Source organism: Mobula birostris, unplaced genomic scaffold (genome assembly GCF_030028105.1).
Source record: "Mobula birostris isolate sMobBir1 unplaced genomic scaffold, sMobBir1.hap1 scaffold_392, whole genome shotgun sequence".
NCBI classification, from domain to species: domain Eukaryota; kingdom Metazoa; phylum Chordata; class Chondrichthyes; order Myliobatiformes; family Myliobatidae; genus Mobula; species Mobula birostris.
The window spans coordinates 154149-181774 of NW_027277007.1; the positions used below are offsets into that span (position 1 = coordinate 154149).

The window sequence follows — 27626 nt, forward strand, 5'->3', positions numbered from 1 at the left end:
CACTCAACAATTCCCTCCGCCATTAGATTTCAGAATGAACAATGATCCCATGTACAGTACCGCAATAACATTTGTCTCTTGGTCTTGTTTAGCACAACTTATTTAATTTTTAAAATATATTTCTTTTTGTAATTTATAACTCATTACTACGTACTGCAATGTACTGCTGCCGCATAACCTCAAATTTCATGGCAAATGACAATGACAGTAAATGTGATTCTGATTCCAATTCTGGTTATGAAATATGGGCTGAGTTTCTCTTTTCGGAGCAGTCCACGCCATAAGATTGTAAGTTGTAGGAGCAGGATTGGGCCATTTGACCCATCGAGTCTTGTCTGACATTTCATCATGGCTGATCTATTTTCCTCTCAGTCCCAATCTCCGTATCCATTTATCCCTGACTAATCAAGAACCTAACAAGCTCTGCCTTAAGTATACCCGACGACTTGGCCTTCACAGCATGTAGTAACGAATTCTACAAATTAAAGAAATTCCTCCTCATCTCTGTTCTAAATCGACGTCCCTCTACTCTGAGGCTGTGTCCTCTGGTCTTGGTCTCCCCCACTATAGGAAACATCCTCTCCACATCACTCTGTCAATGCTTTTCAACATTCGATAGGTTTTGATGAGATTTCACCTCATTCTTTTAAATTCCAGTCAGTTAAGGCCCAGAGCCATCAAATGCTCCTCATATAATAAGCCTTTCAATCCCGGAATCATTTTTGTCAACCTCCTTTCAACCCTCTCCAGTGTCACCATATCCTTTCTGGGGCCCGGAACAGCTCACAATACCCCAAGCGAGGGAGGCCTCGCCAGTGCCTTCTAAAGCCTCAAGGAGGAGAAACCCTGCAGATGCTGGAAATCTGAGCAACACACACAAAATACTGGAGGAACTCAGCAGGCCAGGCAGCATCTATGGGAAAGAGCAAAAGGTTGACGTTTCAGACCAAGACCCTTCATCAGGACAGATGAGAAGTCACAGCAAGAAGGTGGGGGGGGAGGGGAGGAAGGAGTACAAGGTGGTAGGTGATGGGTGAAACTGGGAGGGGGGAGGGGGGAAGTAAAGAACTGGGAAGTCAATTGGTGAAAGAGATAAAGGGCTGGAGAAGGGGGAATCTGATAGGAGAGGACAGAAGACTTTGGAAGAAAGGGAAGGGGAGGGAGCACCAGTAGGAGGTGATTGGCAGCTAAGGTGATGAGGTGACAGAGGGAAATGGGAATGGGAATGGTAAAGTTGGGGGCAATTACCAGAGGTTAGAGAAATCGACATACATGCCATCAGGTTGGAGGCTACCCAGACGGAATACAAGGTGCTGCTCCTCCAACCTGAGTGTGGCCTCATCGTGGCAGTCGAGGACTAACATGTCAGAATGGGAATGGGAAGTAGACTTGAAATGGGTTTTTCTGGCAGACGGAGTGTAGGTGCTCTGCAAGGCGGTCTCCCAATCTGCGTCGGGTCTCACTGACATACAGGAGGTCACACCAAGAGCATCAGATACAGTAGATGAACCCCAACAGACTCACAGGTGAAATGTTGCCTCCTGAATGGCAGTGAGGGACGAGGTGTAGTGTCAGGTGCAATGCTTGTTCCACCCACTTGCCCTACACCTCCTCTCTCACTTCCATTCAGGGCCCCAAATACTCCAGAGATGCTCCTGGGCCTGCTGAGTTCTTCCAGCATTCTGTGAGTGTTCCATATAAAACATTATATCCTTGTTTTCATGTTCTATTCCTCTCAAAATGAATGCTAACACCTTCCTTATCACTGACTTAACCAACAAATTAACCTTTATGGAATCCTGCTTGAAGACTCCCAAGTCCCTTTGCACCTCCGATTTTTGAGTTTTCTCTCCAGTCATACAATTGCCTATGCTTTGAAGTTTTCTACCGAAGTGCATGACCATACACTTCCCAACACTGTTTTCCGTCTGCCACCTCTTTGCATATTCTCCTACACTGTCTAAATCCTTCTGCACCTCTCTGCTTCCTCGATACTACCTGCCCCCTCACCCTCACCGATCTTCCGATCATTCGCTAACTTAGCCTCGAAGCTATCAATTCCATCATCGAAATCCTTGATATATATTGTAAAAAGAAGTGGTTCCAACATAACATCCCAACTTCTGTACTCAGTACCTTGACTTATGAAAGCCAGTGTGCCAAAAGCTCTCTCTACGACCCTACCTACCTGTGAGTTCTTTTTCAAGAAGTTACGGATCCCTCTGTTTGAATGCATTTCTCCGTCCTAACGTTCACGGTGTTAAATTCTCTGTACTACCATAAAACTGTAAGTCACAGGAGCCATTTGGCTCATCGTCAGCTCCGCCATTCAATCATGGCTGATCCTTTTCCTCCCCTCCTCAACCCCACCGCCCAGCCTTCTCCCCGTAACCTTTGTTGCCACGGCCATTGAAGAACTAATCAATTTCTGCCTTAAATACACCCAACGACCTGTCCTCTACAGCTGCCTGTGGTAACAAATTCCACAAATTCACCACCCTTTGACTGAAGAACTTTCTCCGCATCTCTGTTTTAAGCGGATGCCCCTCTACCTTGAGGTTCTGCCCTCTTGTCCTAGACTCCCCCACCATGGGAAACATTCTTTCCACGTCTACTCTGCCTAGGACTTTCAATATTCGAAAGGTTTCAATCAGATCCCCTCTCATCCTTCTAAATTCCAGCGAGTACAGGCCCAGATATATCAGATGTTCCTCATATGATAACCCTTTCAGTCCTAGACTCATCCTTGTGTACCTCCTCTCAACCCTCTCCAATGCCAGCACATCTTTTCTTAGATAAGGAGCCCAAAATAGTTCACAGTGCTTAAGGTGAGGCCTCAGCAGTGCCTTATAAAGCTTCAGCATCATGTCCCTGCTCTTGTATTCTAGACATCTTGAAATGAATGCTAACATTACATTTGCCTTCCTCACCACTGACTCAACCTGCAAGTTACCCTTTAGGGTGTCTGTACAAGGACTCCTAAGTCCCTTTGCATCACAAATTTTTGAATTTTTCTTCACATTTAGAAAATAATCTGAACATTTATCTCTACTACCAAAATGCATAACTATGCATTTTCCAACATTGTATTTCATTTGCCACTTTCTTGCCCATTCTCCTAATCTATCTGTCCTTCTGCATCCTACCTGCTTCTTCCACACTACCTGCCCCTCCACCAATCTCCGTATCATCTGCAAACTTGCCATCTATTTCACCATCTAAGTCATTTATATACAGCATAAAAAGAAGTGGTCCAACACCGACCCCTGTGGAACACCACTACTCACTGGCAGCCATCCAGAAAGGGATCCTTTTATTCCCACTCGCTACCTCCGACTAATTAGCCAATGCTCTAACCATGTTAATAACTTCCCAGTAATACCATGGGCTCTTAACTTGGTAAGCAGCCTCATGTGTGGCACCTTCTGAAAGCCCAAATATACAACCTCCACTGCGTCCCCTTTATCTCTCCTACTTGTAATCTCCTCAAAGAATTCCAACAGGTTCGTCAGACAGTATTTTCCCTTAAGAAAACCGTGTTGACTTTGTCCTATCTTGTCCTGTGTCACCAAGTACTCTATAGCCTCACCCTTAACAATCAACTCCCACATCTTCCCAACCACTGAGGTCAGGCTGACCGGTCTATAATTTCCTTTCTGCTGCCTCCCTCCTTTCTTAAAGAGTGAAGTGACATTTGGAATTTTCATGCCAGAGTCCAATGACTTTTGAAAGATCATTACAAATGCCTCAACACTCTCTACCACTACCTCTTTCAAAACCCCAGTTTGCAGTTCGTCTGGTCCAGGTGAAAAAAGTACCTTTTGGTCTTTCAGCTTTTTGAGCACCTTCAACCTTGTAATAGAAACTGCACTCACTTCTCTTCCCTCAGTTTCTAGCGGTCCTATATCCACTCTCATTTCTCCTTTATTTTTTATATACTTGAAAATGCTTTTTCTATCAACTTTGATATTATTTGCTAGCTTGCTTTCATATTTCATCTTTTCCCTCCTAATGATTCTTTTAGTTGCTCTCTCTAGGGTTTTAAAAGCTTCCCAACCTTCTATCTTCCCACTAATTTTTGCTCTGTTGTATACCCTCTCTTTTGCTTTTACATTAGTTTTGACTTCCCTTGTCAGCTACTGTTGTAGCATTTTGCCATTCGAGTATTTCTTTGTTTTTGGAATACATTCATCCTGCACCTTCCCCATATTTTCCCAGAAACTTGTGCCATTGCTGCTCTGCTGTCTTCCCTGCCAGCATCTCCTCCCAACTGACTTTGGCCAACTCCTCTCTCATACCTTTACTTTCCTTTCAAATTTCCTTTTCTCCACTGAAATATCGCTACATCAGACTCTACTTTCTCCCTATCTGAATCATATTGTCTTCACTGACTCCTAAGGGTTCCTTTACCTTAAGCTTCCTAATCGCCTCCAGTTCATTACATAACACCCCATCCAGTGTAGGTGATCCCCTAGCAGGCTCAATGACAAATTGCTCTAAAAAGCCATCTCTTAGGCATTCAACAAACTCACTCTCTTGAAATCCATTACCAACCTAATTTTCCCAATCGAGCTGCATGATAAAATCTCCCATGGCTACCATAACGTTACCCTTTTGAAACACCTTTTTCCATTTCCTGTTGTAATCTGTGCTCCATGTCTCAGCTACTGTTGGGAGGCCTGTTTATAACTGCCATTACCCTTGCAGTTTCTTATCTGAACTCACAAGGATTCAACATCTTCTGATTCTATGCCACACCCTTCTGCTGATTTGATGCTATTCTTTACCAGCAGAGCTACACCACCCCCTCTGCCTACCTTCCTATCCCTCCGATACAATGCGTAACCTCATGTGAATATGATTTTGATATCAAGATTTAAGAGAAGTTTGGATGGGAGGGGTATGGAGAGCTATGGTCTGGGTGCAGGTTGATGGGATTTGGCAGATTAAATGGTTTGGCACCAACTAGACGGGCCAAAAAGCCTGTTTCTGTGTTGTACTTTTCTATGATTCTATTGCTTTTTCTTGAAATCAAGGCAGATTAACTCCAGACAAGATGCAGGGCCAATAACTCTGGCTAGATATATCCTTGAGTGTTATATCACACAACTTCCCATTTTCAATCTGTCTTACGATGGAATCATCAATTTTCCTCAATATTTAAGAGGATTACCAGGATGCTGCCTGGATTGGATTATGAGGATAGAAACACAGAAAACCTACAGCACAACACAGGCCTTCGGCCCACAAAGCTGTGCCAAACATGTCCTTACCTTAGAATTACCTAGGCTTATCCATAGCCCTCTATTTTTCCAAGCTCCATGTATCCATCCAGGAGTCTCTTAAAAGAGTGGTCCCCAACCACCGGGCCGCGGAAAGGTACCAGGCCGCAAAGCATGTGCTACTGGGCCGCGAGGAAACGATATGATTTGGCGATATGAAACGATATGAGTCAGCTGCACCTTTCCTCATTTCCTGTCACACACTGTCGAACTTGAACACGCCCCCCCCCCCCCCACCGTTGGCCGGTCCGCAAGAATATTGCCAATCTTAAACAGGTCCGCGGTGCAAAAAAGGTGGGGACCCCTGTCATTTCCGCCTCCACCACCACCGTTGACAGCCCAGTCCACTCACTCACCACTCTCTGAGTAAATAAATTACCCCTGACATCTCCTCTGTACCTACTTCCAAGCACATTAAAGCTATGCCCTCTCGTGCTAGCCATTTCAGCCCTGGGAAAAAGCCTCTGACTGTCCACACAATCAATGCCACTCATCATCTTAAACACCTCTATAAGGTCACCTCTCATCCTCCGTCACTCCAAGAAGAAAAGGCCGAGTTCACCTATTCTGATAAGGCATGCTCCCCAACATCCTTGTAGATCTCCTCTGCACCCTTTCCATCGTTTCGACGTCCTTCCTGTAGTGAGGTGACCAGAATTGAGCACAGTACTCCAAGTGGGGTCTGACCAAGGTCCAATATAGCTGTAACATTACCTCTCGGCTCTTAAACTCAATCCCACGATTGGTGAAGGCCAATGCACCGTATGCCTTCTTAACCACAGAGTTGAGATAGGTTGAGGAAACTATGGCTTTTCTCCCTGGAGTGAAGGAGGATGAGAGATGACTCGATAGAGGTGTAGAAACTGATCAGAGGCATAGACGGAGTGGATAGCCGGGGAATGCTAAAGCACGAGAGGATCGGAGGAAAGTATGGGGGAGGGGGAGGTCAGAGGTAATTTTTTAACACAGAGAGCGATGGGTGCGTGGAATGCACTGCCAGTGGCACTGGTAGAGGCAGATACATGAGAGGCATTTAAGAAACTCTTAGATTGCCACATGGATAGAAATATAGGAAACCCATGGCACAACACAGGCTCCTCGGCCCACAAAGTTGTGCTGAACATGTCCCTACTTTAGAAATTACTAGACTTCCCCATAGCCCTCTATTTTTCTAAGCTCCACGTACCTATCCAAAAGTCTCTTAAAAGACCCTATCCTATCCGCCTCCACCACTGTTTCTGGCAGCCCATTCCACGGACTCACCACTTTGAGTAAAAAACTTACCCCTGACATCTCCTCTGTACCTACTCCCCAGCACTTTAAACCTGTGTCCTCTTGTGGCAACCATTTCAGCACTGGGAAAAAGCCTCTGACTATCCACACGATCATCATCTTGTACACCTCTATCAGGTCACCTCTCATCCTCCGTTGCTCCAAGGAGAAAAGGACAAGTTCACTCAACCTGTTTTCATCAGGCATGCTCCTCAATCCAGGCAACATCCTTATAAATCTCCTCTGCACCCTTTCTATGGCTTCCACATCTTTCCTGTAGTGAGGCGATCAGAACTGAGCACAGTACTCCAAGTGGGGTCTGACCAGGGTCTTATATAACTGCAACATTACCTCTCAGCTCCTAAATTCAATTCCACGATTGATGAAGGCCAATACACCGTATGCCTTCTTAACCACAGAGTCAACCTGCGCAGCTGCTTTGAGCGTCCTATGGCTTTGGACCCCAAGATCCCTCTGATCCTCCACACTGCCAAGAGTCTTACCATTAGCTATATTCTGCCATCATATCTGACCTACCAAAATGAACCACTTCACACTTACCTGGGTTGAACTCCATCTACCACTTCTCAGCCCAGTTTTGATGTTTCGATGTACATGTAACAAACTTATCTTATAAAATCTTCAAAGTTCAAATTTCAAAGTAAATTGATTATCGAAGTACGACTATATCACCATATACTAGCCTGAGATTCATTTTCGTGCAGGCGTTCACAGCACCCACTGGCGTCCCACAGGAATCAGTGTTGGGGGCGGGGAGTAACTGCTTCTTTCTGTATTGTCTATGAAGACAGAATTGTTGGTTTTGTGGCCGACTGGCGGATGATTTGAAGAGAGGTGGAGGGGCAGGTAGTGTTGAGGAAGCAGGGAGCCTGCAGAAGGACTTGGACAGATAAGGAGAATACGCAAAGTGGCAGACACAGAGCAGAGTATAACAGTTACGGTGTCGGGAAGTTTATGGTCATACACTTTGGCAGAAGGAACAAAAGGGTAGACTATTTTCTAAGCAGGCGGAAAATCCAAAAATCTGAGGTGCAAGGGACGAGAGAGCCTTCATGCAGGATTCCCTAAAGGTTAATTTGCAGGTTGAGTCTGTGGTGATGATGGCAAATGCAATGTTAGCATTCATCTCGAGAGGACTAGAATATCAAACAAAGGAGTTAATGTTGAGTGGTGAGGCCTCACTTGGAATATCGTCAGCCCTTATCTAAGAAAGGATGAGCGGACATTGGAGAGGGTTCAGAGGCCGTTCACCAGAATGACTACAGGAGGAGCGCTTGATGGTTCTGGGCCTGTACGCATGAGAACTTAGAAGACTGAGAGGCAATCTCATTGAAACCTATTGAATGTTGAAAGGCATAGGCAGATTGGATGTGAAGAGGATGTTTCCTATGGTGGGGGACTCCAGCACCAGAGGGCACAGTCTTAGAATAGAAGGACGTTCATTTAGAATGGAGATGAAGAGAATTTCTTTATCCAGAGGGTTGTGAATCTGTGGAATTAATTGTGTACATGGAGGGCTGTGGAGGCCAGGTCATTGGGTATACTGAAGGCAGAGGTGACAGATTGTTCATTACTCAGGGTGTGAAAGGTTACCGGGAGAAGGCAGGAGATTGGGGTTGAGAGGGAAAGTGGATCAGCCATGATGAAATGGTGACAGACTCAATGAGCTGAATGGCCCATTCTGCTCCTATCTCATATGGTCTTATACAATAGAACTGATGAAAAACAACACACCGACACAGCCAAATAACCGACGTACAAAAGAAGGCAAACTGCACAAATACATAAAGACAGACAGAAGCATTGAGGACATGAGTTGTAGAGCCCTTGGAAATTAGTCCATAGGTTGTGGAACCAGTTCAGTGTTGAACTGAGTGAAGTTATCCACACTGGTTCAGGAGCCTGATGGTTGTAGGGTGATTACTGTTCCTGAAACTTACGGTGACAGATCTACGGCTCTTGTGCCTTCTTCCTGATGAGAAGAGAGCATGGTCTGGATGGTGGGTATCCCTGATGATAGTTGCTGCTTTCTTATGGCGGCGCTCATTGTAGACGTGCTCAATGGTGGGGAGGGCTTTTCCTGACCTTGTCTTGTAAACTTTGCGAACTAGACTCGTTAGGAGATGCTTCTGTAACCACACCAACCTCCCACTCCCCGCCCCCCCAGACAGAGTAGTCAGCTTTTGGCTGGGGTTGGGAACGTAACAGCAAGATCCCACCCGAGTCGATTACTTCCATACAACAGTGAATTAGGCAAGAATTAACCTCTTATAAAAGTAGGATCGTACTTTCAGAGAATTAACTGTATGTCTTAAAGATAAGTCAATGTGTCACTTACTAAGTTCTTTTCGGTCGGTTCGGAATACTTTTTAGTGGCAAAGCAGACCAGGCCCTCATTGTAGAGGTATATCCGCAGAGGGTCACAGGAAGTAACCAAGACGTAGAGCCTGAGGTTAAACTTGAAACCATCCAAAGTGAAGGGCTGCACAAGTAGAGGAAGAGTTAACACACTGTGAGGTTCAAAGGTTTCACTTATTATCAAAGTATGTATGCAGTGTACAACTCTGAGATTCATCTTCTCCAGATAGCCACGGAACAAAGGAAAAAACATGGAGGTCGTTGAAAGAGAAACATCAAACCCGTGCACTCACCCCCCCCCGTAGAAAAAAGAACAGCAACACAATCATCAACCCCCCCCAAATCCCCCTTCCCCTGCACAAAACACAAAACATCAACCCCCAAATCCCCCCACCCTCTGCCTACTCAAATAAAAAACAGGAAAGAATGGGGAAAAACCCAGAATATAAAATCCATTGTCAAGAGAGAAAGAGACACTGTAGAGGCTGACCCTCTGGCCACCTGAGCCGCCACACAGTGACAGGCTGCCACAGGCTCCTTCCCTGGAGGCAGAGGGATCCCATTAGTGATCAGAACGCAGGCATCTGGTGCTGAACCCCCGGTCGCCATCCGCATCGGTAACTAATTTTTGAAATGTGTGTCTGCATTCCAGATGAAGGGTCTTGGGCTGAAACATCGACTCTTTTTTCCTCTGCATAGATGCTGCCTGACCTGCTAACTTCCCCCAGCATTTTGGATATGTTACTCTGGATTTTCAGCACCTGCAGAAACTCTCGTGTTTATCTGCATCTGGTTCTTTCCTTCGGACTTACCCCTACTCCAGCCCTCGACGCAGAAACCCTCAAAATTCTCTCTGATCAATCCCACTCAGACCAGCAAATAGTCAACGAGACTTGGAAGAGCAAATCTGCAGAGAGATAGCAGGCAACTGCAGGAAACATAAAGTTGTGGTGGTAGGGGATTTTAATGTTCCATTTATTGATTGGGACACCCATACTGTTAGGGGTCTAGATGGTTTAGATGGTTTAAAATGTGTTCAGGAAAGTTTTCTAAATCAATATATAGAGGGACCAACTAGAGGGGATGCAATATTGGGTCTCCTGTTAGGAAACGAGTTAGGACAAGTGACAGAAGTCTGTGTAGGGGAGCACTTTGGTTCCAGTGATCATAACACCATTAGTTTCAATTTGATCATGGACAAGGATAGATCTGGTCCTAGGGTTGAGGTTCTGAACTGGAAGAAAGCCAAATTTGAAGAAATGAGAGGGGATCTAAAAAGCATGGATTGGGACAGGTTGTTCTCTGGTAAAGATGTGATTGGTAGGTGGGAAGCCTTCAAAGGAGAAATTTTGAGAGTGCAGAATTTGTATGTTCCTGTCAGGATTAAAGGCAAAGTGAATAGGACTAAGGAACCTTGGTTCTCAAGGGATATTGCAACTCTGATAAAGAAGAAGAGGGAGTTGTATGAAATGTATAGGAAACAGGGAGTAAATCAGGTGCTTGAGGAGTATAAGAAGTGCAAGAAAATACTTAAGAAAGTAATCAGGAGGGCTAAAAGAAGACATGAGGTTGCCTTGGCAGTCAAAGTGAAGGATAATCCAAAGAGCTTTTACAGGTACATTAAGAACAAAAGGATTGTAAGGGATAAAATTGGTCCTCTTGAAGATCAGAGTGGTCGGCTACGTGCGGAGCCAAAGGCAATGGGGGAGATCTTAAATAGGTTTTTTGCGTCTGTATTTACTAAGGAAACTGGCATAAAGTCTATGGAATTAAGGGAATCAAGTACTGAGATCATGGCAACTGTACAGATTGAAAGGGAGGAGATGCTTGCTGTCTTGAGGAAAATTAAAGTGGATAAATCCCCGGGACCTGACAGGGTGTTCCCTCGGACCTTGAAAGAGACTAATGTTGAAATTGCGGGGGCCCTGGCAGAAATATTTATAAAGTCGCTCTCTACGGGTGAGGTGCCGGAGGATTGGAGAGTGGCTCATGTTGTTCCGTTGTTTAAGAAAGGATCGAAAAGTAATCCGGGAAATTATAGGCCGGTAAGTTTAATGTCGGTAGTAGGTAAGTTATTGGAGGGAGTACTAAGAGACAGAATCTACAAGCATTTGGATAGACAGGGACTTATTAGGGAGAGCCAACATGGCTTTGTGCGTGGTAGGTCATGTTTAACCAATCTACTGGAGTTTTTCGAGGAGGTTACCAGGAGAGTGGATGAAGGGAAGGCAGTGGATATTGTCTACATGGACTTCAGTAAGGCCTTTGACAAGATCCCGCATGGGAAGTTAGTTAGGAAAATTCAGTCGCTATGTATACATGGAGAGGTGGTAAATTGGATTAGACATTGGCTCAGTGGAAGAAGCCAAAGAGTGGTAGTAGAGAATTGCTCCTCCGAGTGGAGGCCTGTGACTAGTGGTGTGCCACAGGGATCAGTGCTGGGTCCATTGTTATTTGTCATCTATATCAGTGATCTGGATGATAATGTGGTAAATTGGATCAGCAAATTTGCTGATGATACAAAGATTGGAGGTGTAGTAGACAGTGAGAAAGGTTTTCAGAGCCTGCAGAGGGTCTTGGACCAGCTGGAAAAATGGGCTGAAAAATGGCAGATAGAGATTAAGACAGACAAGTGTGAGGTATTGCACGTTGGAAGGACAAACCAACGTAGAACATACAGGGTTAATGGTAAGGCACTGAGGAATGCAGTAGAACAGAGGGATCTGGGAATACAGATACAAAATTCCCTAAAAGTGGCATCACAGGTCGATAGGGTCGTAAAGAGAGCTTTTGGTACATTGGCCTTTATTAATCAAAGTATTGAGTATAAGAGCTGGAATGTTATGATGAGGTTGTATAAGGCATTGGTGAGGCCGAATCTGGAGAATTGTTTTCAGTTTTGGTCACCAAATTACAGGAAGGATATAAATAAGGTTGAAAGAGTGCAGAGAATGTTTACAAGGATGTTGCCAGGACTTGAGAAACTCAGTTACAGAGAAAGGTTGAATAGGTTAGGACTTTATTCCCTGAAGCGTAGAAGAATGAGGGGAGATTTGATAGGGGTATATAAAATTATGATGGGTATAGATAGAGTGAATGCAAGCAGGCTTTTTCCACTGAGGCAAGGGGAGAAAGAAACCAGAGGACATGGGTTAAGGGTGAGGGGGGAAAAGTTTAAAGGAAACATTAGGGGGGGGCTTCTTCACACAGAGAGTGGTGGGAGTATGGAATGAGCTGCCAGATGAGGTGGTAAATGCAGGTTCTTTTTTAACATTTAAGAATAAATTGGACAGATACATGGATGGGAGGTGTATGGAGGGATATGGTCTGTGTGCAGATCGGTGGGACTAGGCAGAAAATGGTTCGGCATAGCCAAGAAGGGTCAAAAGGCCTGTTTCTGTGCTGTAGTTTTCTATGGTTTCTATGGTTTTCCAATGCGTAATCACTTTAGCATGTGAAGTTGGCTCGACAATCACAAAAGGGATTTGCTAATGGAAATTCCTGCCCAGCCTATCCCTCAAGTCCTTATTCCATTCGTGAATTATGCCCCCCACTATCCCACTCAACCCACACATCTTCAAATCCCCCGATTTCCTTCTTACCCAAGTTTCCACCATTCCCACCAGCCTATCATTCACAGTGACAGAATGCTGTGGATACCCAGTCCAAACACAAAATTACCACCAGAGCAGTAATAAAATTTCCATTATCTTGGTTGAGGAACAGGGTGGGATAGGTCTCCACCAAAGTAGATGTAAGGTCTACAGGTCACCCTTGGGCAAGGTGCATCACCTGCTTAGCTCCTGGATCAGGGTCACGTGAAGCCGTGGAAGCAGGGGGTGGATGGTCGTATGAGCAGCCAGTGCAGTTCACAAGTCCTGGTTATGCGATCACTGGTGCCAGGCAGACAATCTCCGAATAGTATTGATAATGGCTGGGGGTCACCCACCCCTACCCAGAACAGGGCGATGGCAAACCACTTCTGTGGAAAAATTGGCCAAGAACAATCATGGTCATGGAATGTTCCGACAAGAACTGTCCTTTGTTATTCAAATAACAAGCCATGGGTGACAAAGGACATAAAGGACATCCTGATCGCTAAAAAGAGGGTGTTTAGAGATGGAAATAGGGAGGAGCTGAGGGCAATACAGAGGGACCTGAAAGCCAGGATCAGGGAGGCTAAAGACAGGTGTAGGAGGAAGCTTGAGTGGAAACTCCAGTAGAACAACATGAGAGAGGTCTGGAGTGGGATGAGGACCATCACTGGGTTTCGGCAAACTAGCAACAGAGGAGCTGAAGGCAGTGTGGACACAGCCAACGAACTTAACCTGTTCTTTAACAGATTTGACGTTGTGGCCCCTGCCCATCCCCCCCATGAGTCATCTGTTGTCGGCCCCCAACCAACACATATTCCACTCTCCCCTCCTACCCCTCCTCACAGCCCCCCACCCTGCTCTCATGACGATACCCCTTCCCCACACGAAACCACCACGGTGGGCTTCACAGCTGAACAGGTGAGAAGACAGCTGAAACGTCTCAACCCAAGCAAGGCTGCAGGACCAGATGGTGTCAGTACCAGGGTGCTCAAAGCCTGTGCCCCTCAGCTACGTGGAATACTTCGCCATGTCTTCAACCTGAGCCTGAGGCTCCGGAGGGTTCCTGTGCTGTGGAAGACGTCCTGCCTCATCCCTGTGCCGAAGACGCTGCGCCCCAGCGGCCTCAATGACTACAGACCAGTGGCATTGACCTCCCACATCATGAAAACCCTGGAGAGTTTTGTTCTGGAGCTGCTCCGGCCTATGGTCAGGCCATACTTAGATCCCCTCCAGTTCACCTACCAGCCCCGACTAGGAGTTGAGGATGTCATTGTCTTCCTGCTGAACCGTGTCTACGCCCACCTGGACAAGCCAGCGAGCACTGTGAGGGTCATGTTTTTTGACTTCTCCAGTGCGTTCAACACCATCCGCCCTGCTCTGCTGGGGGAGAAGCTGACAGCGATGCAGGTGGATGCTTTCCTGGTGTCATGGATTCTTGATTACCTGACTGGCAGACCACAGTACGTGTGCTTGCAACACTATGTGTCTGACAGAGTGATCAGCAGCACTGGGGCTCCACAGGGGACTGTCTTGTCTCCCTTTCTCTTCACCATTTACACCTTGGACTTCAACTACTGCACAGAGTCTTGTCATCTTCAGAAGTTTTCTGATGACTCTTCCATAGTTGGATACATCAGCAAGGGAGATGAGGCTGAGTACAGGGCTACGGTAGGAAACTGTGTCACATGGTGTGAGCAGAATTATCTGCAGCTTAATGTGAAAAAGACTAAGGAGCTGGTGGTAGACCTGAGGAGAGTTAAGGTACCGGTGACCCCTGTTTCCATCCAGGGGGTCAGTGTGGACATGGTGGAGGATTACAAATACCTGGGGATACGAATTGACAATAAACTGGACTGGTCAAAGAACACTGAGGCTGTCTACAAGAAGGGTCAGAGCCATCTCTATTTCCTGAGGAGACTGAGGTCCTTTAACATCTGCCAGATGATGCTGAGGATGTTCTACGAGTCTGTGGTGGCCAGTGCTATCATGTTTGCTGTTGTGTGCTGGGGCAGCAGGCTGAGGGTAGCAGACACCAACAGAATCAACAAACTCATTCATAATGCCAGTGATGTTGTTGGGATGGAACTGGACTCTGACGGTGGTGTCTGAAAAGAGGATGCTGTCCAAGTTGCATGCCATCTTGGACAATGTCTCCGATCCACTACATACTATACTGGTTGGGCACAGGAGTACATTCAGCCAGAGACTCATTCCTCCGAGATGCAACACAGAGCATCATAGGAAGTCATTCCTGCCTGTGGCCATCAAACTTTACAACTCCTCCCTTGGAGGGTCAGACACCCTGAGCCAATAGGTTGGTCCTGGACTTAATTACTAGCATAATTTAGATATTACTATTTAATTATTTATGGTGCAACTGTAACGAAAACCATTTCCCCCGGGATCAATAAAGTATGACTATGACTATCGTCCACGTCATATGACGCAGAACATAACGAATAAAGCAAAGTCTATTTTAGGATCCACCTCTATGACAGCCTATACTCAGCAGGAAAGAGTGCAGTAAATCATAAACACAAGAGGTTCAGCAGATGCTGGAAATTCAGACACACACACAATGCTGGAGCAACTCAGCAGGTCAGGCAGCATCAAAGGAAAGGAATAAATAGGTGATGTTTTGATCTGAGGCCCTTCACCAGGACAGGAAAGAAAGGGGGCAAGAAGGCAGAATAAGAAGGTGGGTTGGGAGGGGGAGGAGAACGTGGCAGGTGCTAGGTGAAGCCAGGTGAGGTGGGGGGGGGGGAAGGTAGGTGGGTGTGGATGATCAGAGGCCAAAAGGAGTTAGGTGCAAAATGGAAAGGGCTGAAGGAGGAATATAATAAGAGAGGAGAGTGGTCTATGTTCAAAGTTCAAAGTAAATTTTATTATCAAAGTACGTGTACATCACCATGTACAACCCTGAGATTAATTTTCAGCAAATCTATCGAAGAGTAACTATAACAGGATCAGTGAAAGGTCAACTAGAGTGCAGAAGACAACAAACTGTGGAAATGCAAATATAAATCAATAGCAATAAATAATGAGAAGATGAAATAACAAGATAACAACTCCCGTTGGTTACGGAAGAAAGGGAAGAAGGGGCTCCAGAGGGAGGGGAGGAGAAGAGAAGGGGTGCAAGGGGAACCTGCCACAAGCTCGATTGGTGAGACCAGGTGAGGAGAAAGGTGGGTGGGGATAGGGGATGAAGTAAGAAGCTGGGAGGTGATAGGTGGAAGAGGCAAGGTGCTGAAGAAGGAGGAATCTGATAGGAGGGGACAGTGGACCGTGGGAGAGAGGGAAGGAGGAGGAGAAGAGAAGGGGTAAGAGGGAAACCAGAATGCAGATAAAGAGTTAACATTCTAGGCAGAGAGTCAAGAGTGCAGTAAAGTACCTTCGGAATGTAGACCTGGCAGATCACGTCCTCCCCGCACTGCATATCTCTGACGTCCTGGGTCAAAAAGATGCCGCGCCAGTCATAGTCAGGATTTGGCTTGCAGATGAAGGTCTTGGGTTTCCCGGCTTTATAGTAGGCCACAAAATCAAAATATCTGCAGCGAGAAGCACTCATTAGTACTGAGAGAAGAAGGTCATAAGGTCTTTAAGTTCAAGGCTGAGCTCAAGGTTAATTCTCATCCGGCCGTACACACATATGCTGCCAAATGAAACAGCATTTCTCTGGGGCCAAAGTTGCAAAGCACAAGCACACAAAGACACACATAGTACATACAGTTATGATAGGACATACAGTCACCAAAAATTATAGCACAGGCCTGAAGTTTGATGGGGTGCTTGGGATGTTGGCCTGGAGCCAAGAATAAGTACGCAGTAGTTCCTCAACTTGCCCCGGTTCAGCAGGCGAGGGCAAATGAGCTTGTCTCGTGCTGGGTCCGCTGCAAGCAATCAAGCTTGTATTCCAAGGAGTGGACACTAGAGGACAGCACCGACAGGAGCAACCAGCCACCCCAGACCAGCACGGATTCCAGCACGCCCGCTGCACCCCTGTTCTCTTCCACACTACTCAACTCCAGCCATCACTACTGTCCACTGTGGTTTACGTTTCTGTAAACCCTCCACCAACCAGATTTGCTGATTTCACTGTTAAAAGTTCAGATTCATGGATACGTCACAGGTACGTCAAAACATACAGTGAAATGTGTCATTTGCATTGGCAAAACAAAGGATGAGCAGGGACAAATATTGACACACATTCTGGCAAAAATGGGTGAGATTTGACAGGTTAAACTCTCCTTTAAGATCATCTTTAAACAAACCGGCTTTGGGGCATAAGGTGATGATAAACATCACGCCAACTCTATGCGTTGATTATACAACCTTATCTTTTTACAGACCACAATTCAGATCAGATCAGGTCCATTTACTAATCGGAGGTGCACCGAAACAGACAGTGAAACATGCCACTTGTGTTAACAGACAACACAACCGAAGTGTGCTGGGGAGCAGCACGTTCCGGTGACAACGTAGCGTGCCCATGATGTTCAGCAGAGCAACACAAGCAACAAAACACGGCAAATTTGGAGTATTCTGTGCAGTTTCGGTCGCCTACAAACGAACAGGAAGGTCGTAGGTAAGGTTGAAACAATACAGAGAAAATTTACAAGGATGCTGCCGGGTCTGGGAGATGGATTGGAGGAGTTACAAGGAACGGCTCAATAGGTCAGGAACTTATTCCTTGGAGTGCGGAAGAATGAGAGGTACACAAAATTATGAAGGGTAGAGATAGGGTAAAAGCAAGCTGGCTTTTTCTACTGAGGTTAGGAGGGAGTGCAGCGAAAGGTCACAGGTTAAAGGTGAAAGCTGAAAAATTTAATGGGAACCTGAAGGGAAGCCTCTTCACCCAGAGGGTGGTGAGAGTGTGGAACGAACTGCCAGCACAAGTGGTGCCTGCAAGCTCGATTTCAATGTTTAAGAGAAGTTTGCATAGGTACATTGATGGTAGGAAGTATGAAGAGCTATTGTCCCGGTGCAGCCAATGGGACTAGGCTGTTTAAATGGTTCAGCATAGACTAGATGGGCCAAAGAGCCTGTTTCTGTGCTGTACTTTTCTATGACTCTGTAAAGCTCCTTTCCCACTCTGCCACTCACCCATCCACTCATACATTCAGACAGGCCTCCAGTCCTTAGCCCCGAAAGCTTATGTTTCTATCCTGCACCCCAGATAAAACAACCCTCTAGAAATCGTGGATGCATTGGTAATTATTTTCCAATGTTCTATAGATTCAGGATCCGTTCCTGAGGACTGGAGGGTAGCTAATGTTATCCCACTTTTTAAGAAAGGAGGGAGAGAGAAAACAGGGAATTATAGACCAGTTAGCCTGACATCAGTGCTGGGGAAGATGCTGGAGTCAATTATAAAGGATGAAATAGCGGCACATTTGGATAGCAGTAACAGGATCGGTCCAAGTCAGCATGGATTTATGAAGGGGAAATCATGCTTGACTATTCTTCTGGAATTTTTTGAGGATGTAACTATGAAAATGGACAAGGGAGAGCCAGTGGATGTAGTGTACCTGGACTTACAGAAAGCCTTTGATAAGGTCCCACATAGAAGATTAGTGGGCAAAATTAGAGCACATGGTATTGGGGGTAGGGTACTGACAGGGATAGAAAATTGGTTGGCAGACAGGAAACAAAGAGTAGGGATAAATGGGTCCCTTTCAGAATGGCAGGCAGTGACTAGTGGGGTACCGCAAGGCTCGGTGCTGGGACTGCAGTTATTTACAACATACATTAATGATTTAGATGAAGGGATTAAAATTAACATTAGCAAATTTGCAGATGACACAAAGCTGGGTGGCAGTGTGAAATGTGCGGAGGATGTTGAGATAATGCAGGATGACTTGGACTGGTTGGGTGAGTGGGCAGATGCAGTTTAATGTGGATGAATGTGAGGTTATCCACTTTGGTGGCAAGAACTGGAAGGTAGATTACTATCTGAATGGTGTCAAGTTAGGAAAAGGGGAAGTATAACAAGATCTAGGTGTTCTTGTTCATCAGTCACTGAAAGTAAGCATGCAGGTACAGCAGGCAGTGAAGAAAGCTAATGGCATGTTGGCCTTCGTAACAAGGGGAGTTGAGTATAGGAGCAAAGAGGTCCTTCTGCAGTTGTACAGGGCCCTGCTGAGACCACACCTGGAATATTGTGTACAGTTTTGGTCTCCAAATTTGAGGAAGTACATCCTTGCTATTGAGGGAGTGCAGCGGAGGTTCACGCGGTTAATTCCTGGGATGCTGGGACTGTCATATGCTGAAAGATTGGAGCCACTGGGCATTTAGAAGGATGAGAGGGGATCTCATTGAAACATATAAGATTATTAAGGGATTGGACACGCTAGAGGCAGGAAACATGTTTCCGATGTTGGGGGAGCCCAGAACCAGGGGTCACAATTTGAGAATAAGGGGTAGACCATTTAGAACGGAGTTGACGAAAAACTTTTTCACCCAGAGAGTTGTGGATCTGTGGACTGCTCTGCCTCAGAAGGCAGTGGAGGCCAATTCTCTGGATGCTTTCAAGAAAGAGCTAGATAGAGCTCTTAATGATAGCGGAGTCAAGGGATATGGGGAGAAGGCAGGAACGGGGTACTGATTGTGGATGATCAGCCATGATCACAGTGAATGGCAGTGCTGGCTCGAAGGGCAGAATAGCCTACTCCTGCACCTAGTGTCTATTGTCTATAACCCAAACTTGTCCAACCTTTATAAACTTTCCTCATCCTCCTGCACTCCAGATAAAATAACCCAATTGCAGAGGAGAAGATGATGGCGCGACACAGCGCACAGCGGCCACTCCGGTGATGAATATCTGTTATCTGTCAAGTAGGGTGCCGTGCACAATTCTGATTTGATGGAGGCAGACGTGACAGCACGGTGGAACATCTGGTGAGACTTCTGAAATGCCTGTTTCGCTGCCTCTGCTACCGTGTGATCCGAAATCTCCGGAGGAGAAGGCCCCGAATCCTTGGCTTTGCACGTTGCTCGGCGGCCGGGGCGGGGTCGAAGCGCTCGGCAGAGATGGTGCTCGGTGTCGGAGGGCTGGTCAGAGGCTCGAAGTTTTCGGACGGACTCAGAGTCGGCTGTGGTCGGGTGCTTCCAGGATGCTGCTTTGGCAAGTTTGCAACGCTGGAGGCTCATGGTAGGGAGAGTCTCTCCCTTCTACTGTCTGCGTGAGATGCTGGGGCTATTGGGACTTTGAGACTTTTTTTTTAACCATGCCCATGGTCTGCTCTTTATCAAATTACGGTATTCCTTTGCACTGTTGTAACTATATGTTATAATTATGTGGTTTGTGTCCCTTTTAGTCTTGGTCTGTCCTGTGTTTCTGTGATATTCTACTGGAGGAACATTGAATCATTTCTAAATGACAATAAATGTGGACTGAGTGTCCTCATAATCTAATCTTGTCCAACGTTTATAAACTTCCCTCGGCCTCCTGCACTCCCAAGAAAAAAATCCCAATCTTGTCCAACCTCAATGTAGAGACAAAAGAGATTTATACTCTCTCAGTCAGGGAGCATCCTGGCCAACCTTCTCTGCATCCTCTCTAAAGTGAGTCTCAGACCAAAGGGCACAGCCTCAAAATAGAGAGACGTCCATTTTCAACAGATACGAGAAAGAATTTCTCAGCTAGTGGTCGACGGATCCCTTGGTTAACGGTAGGGGTCAATGGCATAAAACAGGTTGGTAACTCCCGAGCTACAGCTAGAGTGGTGAATCAGTGGAGTTCGTTGCCACAGACAGCTGTGGAGGCCAAGCCCCTGTCTATGGTCTAGTTACCCGTCCTCAAAATCCAATCAAATGTCCCCACGCCTGTCTAAGTCAGTCCCTGGACCACTTTCTCCCCTAGAGGAGAATCGTGGGAGAGTTCAAGACCTCAGAGTATAAGGACGTCCCCTTAGAACAGGGATGAGGAGGAATTTCTTTAGCCAGAAGGTGGTGAACATGTGGAATTCATTGCCACAGATGACTGTGGAGGACAAACCACTGGTGGAGGCTGATAAGTTCTTGATTAGTCAGAGTGTCAAAGGTTTTCAGGAGAAGGCTGGAGAGTGGGTTTGGGAGGGATAATAGATCAGCCATGATGGAATGCAGAGCGGACTCAATGAGCCAAATGGCCTAATTCCGCACCTGTGTCTTATGGTCCTGCAGTCTTAGCCTCCATATCCTTCCTGCAATAGGGTGACCAGACTGCAACAACACTCCAAATGGAGGCTGACTGAAGCTTTATACAGCTGTGAAATGTCGTCTTTACTCGGGTACTGAGTGTACAACCAAGAAGGCAAAGACTTCTGTACACCCTCTTGACCACCCCACCTATCTGCATGGCCATTTGCAGGGAGTTATGAACTTGGACTCCTAGCTTTCCTTTCTACATCAAAGATCCATTCCCTCTGTACCTTGTTCAGCTCTCCTTCACTCACTGCTTTTAGTCAGGAGACATGGCTGAATTATATTTGCTGCTGATTGCAGAGACTTATTTTAAATTAACTCTCTTTTGTTGCTGTCAATTTAACTGGAGGCCACAAGTCTCACCACGCCATCCCTTTGCCTAACAAGTCCCACCACCCCCTCCCTTTGCCTAACAAGTCCCACCACCCCCTCCCTTTGCCCAACAAGTCCCACCACGCCCTCACTTTGCCTAACAAGTCTCACCACCCCCTCCCTTTGCCTAACAAGTCCAACCACCCCCTCCCTTTGCCTAACAAGTCCCACCACCCCCTCCCTTTGCCTCACAAGTCCCACCAGGCCATCTCTTTGCCCAACAAGTCTCACCACGCCCTCCCTTTGCCTAACAAGTCTCACCACCCCCTCCCTTTGCCTCACAAGTCCCACCAGGCCATCTCTTTGCCCAACAAGTCTCACCACGCCCTCCCTTTGCCTAACAAGTCTCACCACCCCCTCCCTTTGCCTAACAAGTCCAACCACCCCCTCCCTTTGCCTAACAAGTCTCACCACACCATCCCTTTGCCTATCAAGTCTCACCACGCCATCCCTTTGCCTAACAAGTCCCACCACACCATCCCTTTGCCTAACAAGTCCCACCACACCATTCCATAGAAACATAGAAACATAGAAAATAGGTGCAGGAGTAGGCCATTCGGCCCTTCGAGTCTGCACCGCCATTCAATATGATCATGGCTGATCATCCAACTCAGAACCCTGTACCTGCCTTCCCTCCACACCCCCGATCCCTTTAGCCACAAGGGCCATGTCTAACTCCCTCTTAAATATAGCCAATGAACTGGCCTCAGCTGTTTCCTGTGGCAGAGAATTCCACAGATTCACCACTCTGTGTGAAGAAGTTTTTCCTAATCTCGGTCCTAAAAGGCTTCCCCTTTATCCTCAAACTGTAACCCCTCATTCTGGACTTCCCCAACATCGGGAGCAATCTTCCTGCATCTAGCCTGTCTAATCCCTTTAGGATTTTATACGTTTCAATCAGACCCCCCCGCAATCTTCTAAATTCCAACGAGTGTAAGCCTAGTTCATCCAGTCTTTCATCATATGAAAGTCCTGCCATCCCAGGAATCAATCTGGTGAACCTTCTTTGTACTCCCTCTATGGCAAGGATGTCTTTCCTCAGATTAGGGGACCAAAACTGCATACAATACTCCAGGTGTGGTCTCACCAAGGCCTTGTACAATTGCAGTATTACCTCCCTGCTCCTGTGCTCGAATCCTCTTGCTATGAATGCCAGCATACCATTCGCCTTTTTCACCGCCTGCTGTACCTGCATGCCCACTTTCAATGACTGGTGTATAATGACACCCAGGTCTCGTTGCACCTCCCCTTTTCCTAATCAGCCCCCATTCAGATAATAATCTGTTTTCCTGTTTTTGCCACCAATATGGATAACTTCACATTTATCCACATTAAATTGCATCTGCCATGAATTTGCCCACTCACCTAACCTATCCAAGTCATCCTGCATCCTCCTCACAGCTAACACTGCCGCCCAGCTTCGTGTCATCCGCAAACTTGGAGATGCTGCATTTAATTCCCTCATCCAAGTCATTAGTATATATTGTAAACAATTGGGGTCCCAGCACTGAGTCTTGCAGTGCCCCACTAGTCACTGCCTGCCATTCTGAAAAGGTCCCGTTTATTCCCACTCTTTGCTTCCTGTCTGCTAACCAATTCTCTATCCACATCAATACCTTACCCCCAATACCGTGTGCTTTAAGTTTGCACACTAATCTCCTGTGTGGGACCTTGTCAAAAGCCTTTTGAAAATCCAAATATACCACATCCACTGGATCTCCCCTATCCACTCTACTAGTTACATCCTCAAAAAATTCTATGAGATTCGTCAGACATGATTTTCCTTTCACAAATCCATGCTGACTTTGTCCGATGATTTCACCGCTTTCCAAATGTGCTGTTATCACATCTTTGATAACTGACTCTAGCAGTTTCCCCACCACCGATGTTAGGCTAACCGGTCTATAATTTCCTGGTATCTCTCTCCCTCCCTTTTTAAAAAGTGGGGTTACATTAGCCACCCTCCAATCCTTAGGAACTAGTCCAGAGTCTAAAGAGTTTTGAAAAATTATCACTAATGCATCCACTATTTCTTGGGCTACTTCCTTAAGCACTCTAGGATGCAGACCATCTGGCCCTGGGGATTTATCTGCCTTCAATCCCTTCAATTTACCTAACACCACTTCCCTGCTAACATGTATTTCGCTCAGTTCCTCCATCTCACTGGACCCTCTATCCCCTACTATTTCTGGAAGATTATTTATGTCCCCCTTAGTGAAGACAGAACCAAAGTAATTATTCAGTTGGCCTGCCCTGTCCTTGCTCCCCATAATCAATTTACCTGTTTCTGTCCGTAGGGGACCTACATTTGTCTTAACCAATCTTTTTCTTTTCACATATCTATAAAAGCTTTTACAGTCAGTTTTTATGTTCCCTGCCAGTTTTCTCTCATAATCTTTTTCCCCTTCCTAATTAAGTCCTTTGTCCTCCTCTGCTGAACTCTGAATTTCTCCCAGTCCTCAGGTGAGCCACTTTTTCTGGCTAATTTGTATGCTTCTTCTTTGGAATTGATACTATCCCTAATTTCCCTTGTCAGCCACGGGTGCACTACCTTCCTTGATTTATTCTTTTGCCAAACTGGGATGAACAATTGTTGTAGTTCATCCATGCGATCTTTAAATGCTTGCCATTGCATATCCATTGTTAACCATTTAAGTGTCATTTACCAGTCTATCTTAGCTAATTCACATCTCATACCTTCAAAGTTACCCTTCTTTTAAGTTCAGAACCTTTGTTTCTAAATTAACTATGTCACTCTCCATCTTAATGAAGAATTCCACCATATTATGGTCACTCTTACCCAAGGGGCCTCTCATGACAAGATTGCTAATTAAGCCTTCCTCATTGCTCAATTCCTTTGCCTAAAAAGTCCCACCACACCATCTCTTTGCCTAACAAGTCCCACTACACCATCTCTTTGCCTAACAAGTCCCACCGGGCCATCTCTTTGCCTCACAAGCCCCACCGCACCATCTCTTTGCCTCACAAGCCCCACTTTGCCATCTCTTTTCCTAATTTGTTGACTATTGAATGAACACTTGCCTTTGACACTATAATTTTTTAAGCTGATTGCAGAGACTTATTTTAAATTAACTCTCTTTTGTTGCTGTCAATTTAACTGGAGGCCACAAGTCCCACTGGGCCATCTCTTTGCCCAGAAGTCTCTCCACACCATCCCTTTGCCTAACAAGTCCCACCACACCATCCCTTTGCCTAACAAGTCCCACCACACCATCCCTTTGCCTAACAAGTCCCACCACACCATCCCTTTGCCTAACAAGTCACACCACCCCCTCCCTTTGCCTAACAAGTCCCACCACACCATCCCTTTGCCTAAAAAGTCCCACCACACCATCCCTTTGCCTAACAAGTCACACCACCCCCTCCCTTTGCCTAACAAGTCCCACCACACCATCCCTTTGCCTAAAAAGTCCCACCACACCATCCCTTTGCCTAACAAGTCCCACCACATCATCTCTTTGCCTAACAAGTCCCACCACACCATCCCTTTGCCTAAAAAGTCCCACCACACCATCCCTTTGCCTAACAAGTCCCACCACATCATCTCTTTGCCTAAAAAGTCCCACCATGCCATCCCTTTGCCTAACAAGTCCCACTACATCATCTCTTTGCCTAACAAGTCCCACCTTGCCATCTCTTTTCCTAATTTGTTGACTATTGAATGAGCACTTGCCTTTGACACCATAATTTTTTAAGCAGGTGAGGGATGCAGTCATTATAATAATCATGGGGTACTTTTGCCTTTGGGCAATGATGGGAGATTGGTCAGCTATATCTTATACGCTGCATCCACATCCCTGGAGAGCTGTATGATACAGATGTGAGAGGGGAGGGGAGGCGGCAGTGGAGGGTGGAGTGGGAGAGAGGACTCAGAGGGGGGACTGGGAGGGGTGTTGGGGGGGGGAGTGAAAGTGGGGATTGGGAGGTGTGTGTTGGAGGGCATGCATGGGGGATTGGGAGTGGGGGAGTGCAAGAGCAGAGTGGCAGGGGAGTGGGGGGAGTATTGGGAGAGAGTGGGTATGAGTGGGAAGAGGAAGCAACAGAGAAAGTGACAGGGAGAGTGGGAGGGGGTGAGGGTGGGTACATGGGAGGAGAGACTGGTAATGGTCATTTAATATCTCTTTCCATTAGATGTTAACTTAATGGACCCTTGCAACTTGGGTGTATGTTCAACAAAGATTGCTAAGATGAGATATGTTGAGGTTTGTTTTAAAACGTATCTCAACTTCAGACCAATGTGCATTAATGGAAGAGTTTATAGAAAGTCCATACCAGGCGAAATCCTCCCCACCATTGAGTACACTTAACTGCCACAAGAAAACAGCATCCAACATCCACATCTGTGCTCTCTGCTCATTGGACAAAGAGGTCCAAGCAGACTGGGGTCCCACACCATCAGGTTCAGGAACAGTAATTATCCCTCAACCATCAGCATGGATACCTTCACTCACCTCCACCCTCAACTCATTCTACAACCCTATGGACTCTTTTTCAAGAACTCTGCAACTTGGCACAATCCGTCTTCTTTTGCGCATTGGTTGTTTGTCAGTCTTTGTCATTTATAGTCTTTCACAAATTCTATCGTACTTGCAAGAAAACAAATTTCAAGGTCATATCATATATGTACCTTGATAATAAATTTACTTTGAACTTTAACCTTTGATGTAATAAAGATGGAAAAGTGATGCTAAGTGTCATTGACGCAGTTCAAAGTACACTTATTATCAAAGGAGGTATACGACATCCAATCCTGTGAATCGTCTCCTTACAGGCAGCCACAGAACAACGAAACATGAAAGAACCCATTAAAAAAGTGAAGACTGCCAGACACCCAATGGGCAGAAACAAAATTAAATCGTGCCAACAATAAAAGTAAGCAAATAACTTTCAGAACTGAAGTTGACAGAAGTGAGTGCACTGACACGAAGCCAGTCATCACTGCAGCCAGTCCAGGAGCCTGTTCGTTGCAGGCCACGGCCTCAGTTCAGTAAACCTTGCCGAGCAGCGAGTTGAATACCAGCCCGTTCGTCACCTCCTGACCTTTTCAATCTGGCCCGGCACTTAAATCGTCCAAATCTCAGGTCGTTCCTCGCTCTCGGGACCCGGGCTTTGCCGGTTCGATGCACTCTCGGCTCTGTGCCTGAGACCACATATCACTGTATATTTCGATGTACTGTACATGTGACAAGTAAGGCTAATCTTTAATCTTTTCATAACTTATACACACACACACTTTATGGTTCAGAGAGACCATACAGATTTTGCTTGCTTCTACTATTTGCATGATTTGTGTTTTTTCCCTTTCTCCGCCCATCGGGTGTTGGCCTTTAGTTTTAATTGGGTTCTTTCGGATTTCTTCCTTTGCAACTGCTGACAAGCAAGGAGATCTCAGGGTTGTATAATTTACACATTCTTTGATAATAAATGTACTTTGAAAGTTTGAAACACACGCACGCATGAACAGAGCCCCACTCCATTTCGAGGTGGTCTTTCAACTTACTCAGATGGTAAACGCCAGCTTTTTGGGAAGATGTTGTAATCTTCTGGGTATTGCCTTAGCATGCGATTTAAGTTCATGACCAGCAAATCCTTCATACAGATTTCGTTCATCCCAAGAAAGTAATTCATTTTCTGTGTGAGGAAAAGAATTATCAATCCATGCAGACGGTATACCAGTATGACGTGGCATACGTTCAGTGACCATTTTACTAGGTGCTCCTGCTCCTTAATATAAAATATCTCATCAGCCAACCACGTGGCAGAAACTCAATTAGTAAAAACATGCAGACATGGTCAAGAAGTTCGGTCATTGTTCAGACCAAACATCAGAATAGACGGGGAGGAATTTGTGATCTAAGTGACTTTGACCATGGAATGATTGCCGGTGACAGACAGGGTGGTTTGAGTATGTCAGAAACTGCTGACCTCCTGCGATTTTCATGCACATACCAAGAATCAGTGAAAAGCTTGTCTTGCCTACTGTTCACACAGATCAGTACAATCAGGCAGAACAGGGTTAAATAATCAAAGTACAGAATAAAGTGTAAAAGCTACCCAGAAAATGCAGCACAGGTAAATGACAAAATGCAAGATCATAATGAGGTAGAGTACTGTGCAACAGTCTTAGGAGCACATCTAAATATCAAGGGTGCACAGTACTGTAGTGATTTTATGTATTGCACTGTACTGCTGCCACAAAAAAAATCTAATTTCATGACATGTGTGAGTGATGATAAACCTGATTCTGATACGGGTGTCTGTTGTGGACTGAGTGGGAAGTGGGCCAGGGAGAGGGGAATGAATCATGGTTGGGAAAATAGAAAGGGAGGGGGAGGCACCAGAGAGACATTCTGTAATGATTAATAAACCAATTTTTGGAATCAAGTGACCTTGCCTGGTGTCTCAGGGCTGGGTGTGTCTGCACCCCGCCACCACTGGCACTCCTCCTCTGCCACCTGTCCCACACCCCTCCTGGGGTGCTCCACCCTCGCCATTCCCAAAATCCTTTGTTCCCGCCAGA

The 27626-nt window shown here is 46.0% G+C and overlaps 1 protein-coding gene across 1 annotated transcript in view; it reads right to left on the reverse strand.

The window, feature by feature from the left end:
* LOC140193128 (tubulin polyglutamylase ttll6-like) overlaps positions 1-27626 on the reverse strand; it is a 51583-nt gene that overhangs the window by 18189 nt on the left and 5768 nt on the right. The window contains exons 2-4 of the mRNA XM_072250542.1: positions 26607-26737; positions 15921-16077; positions 8914-9057 (exon numbers count right to left, since the gene is read on the reverse strand). Coding sequence (XP_072106643.1) covers positions 8914-9057; positions 15921-16077; positions 26607-26737 — 432 coding nt within the window. The remainder of the gene's footprint in view (positions 1-8913; positions 9058-15920; positions 16078-26606; positions 26738-27626) is intronic.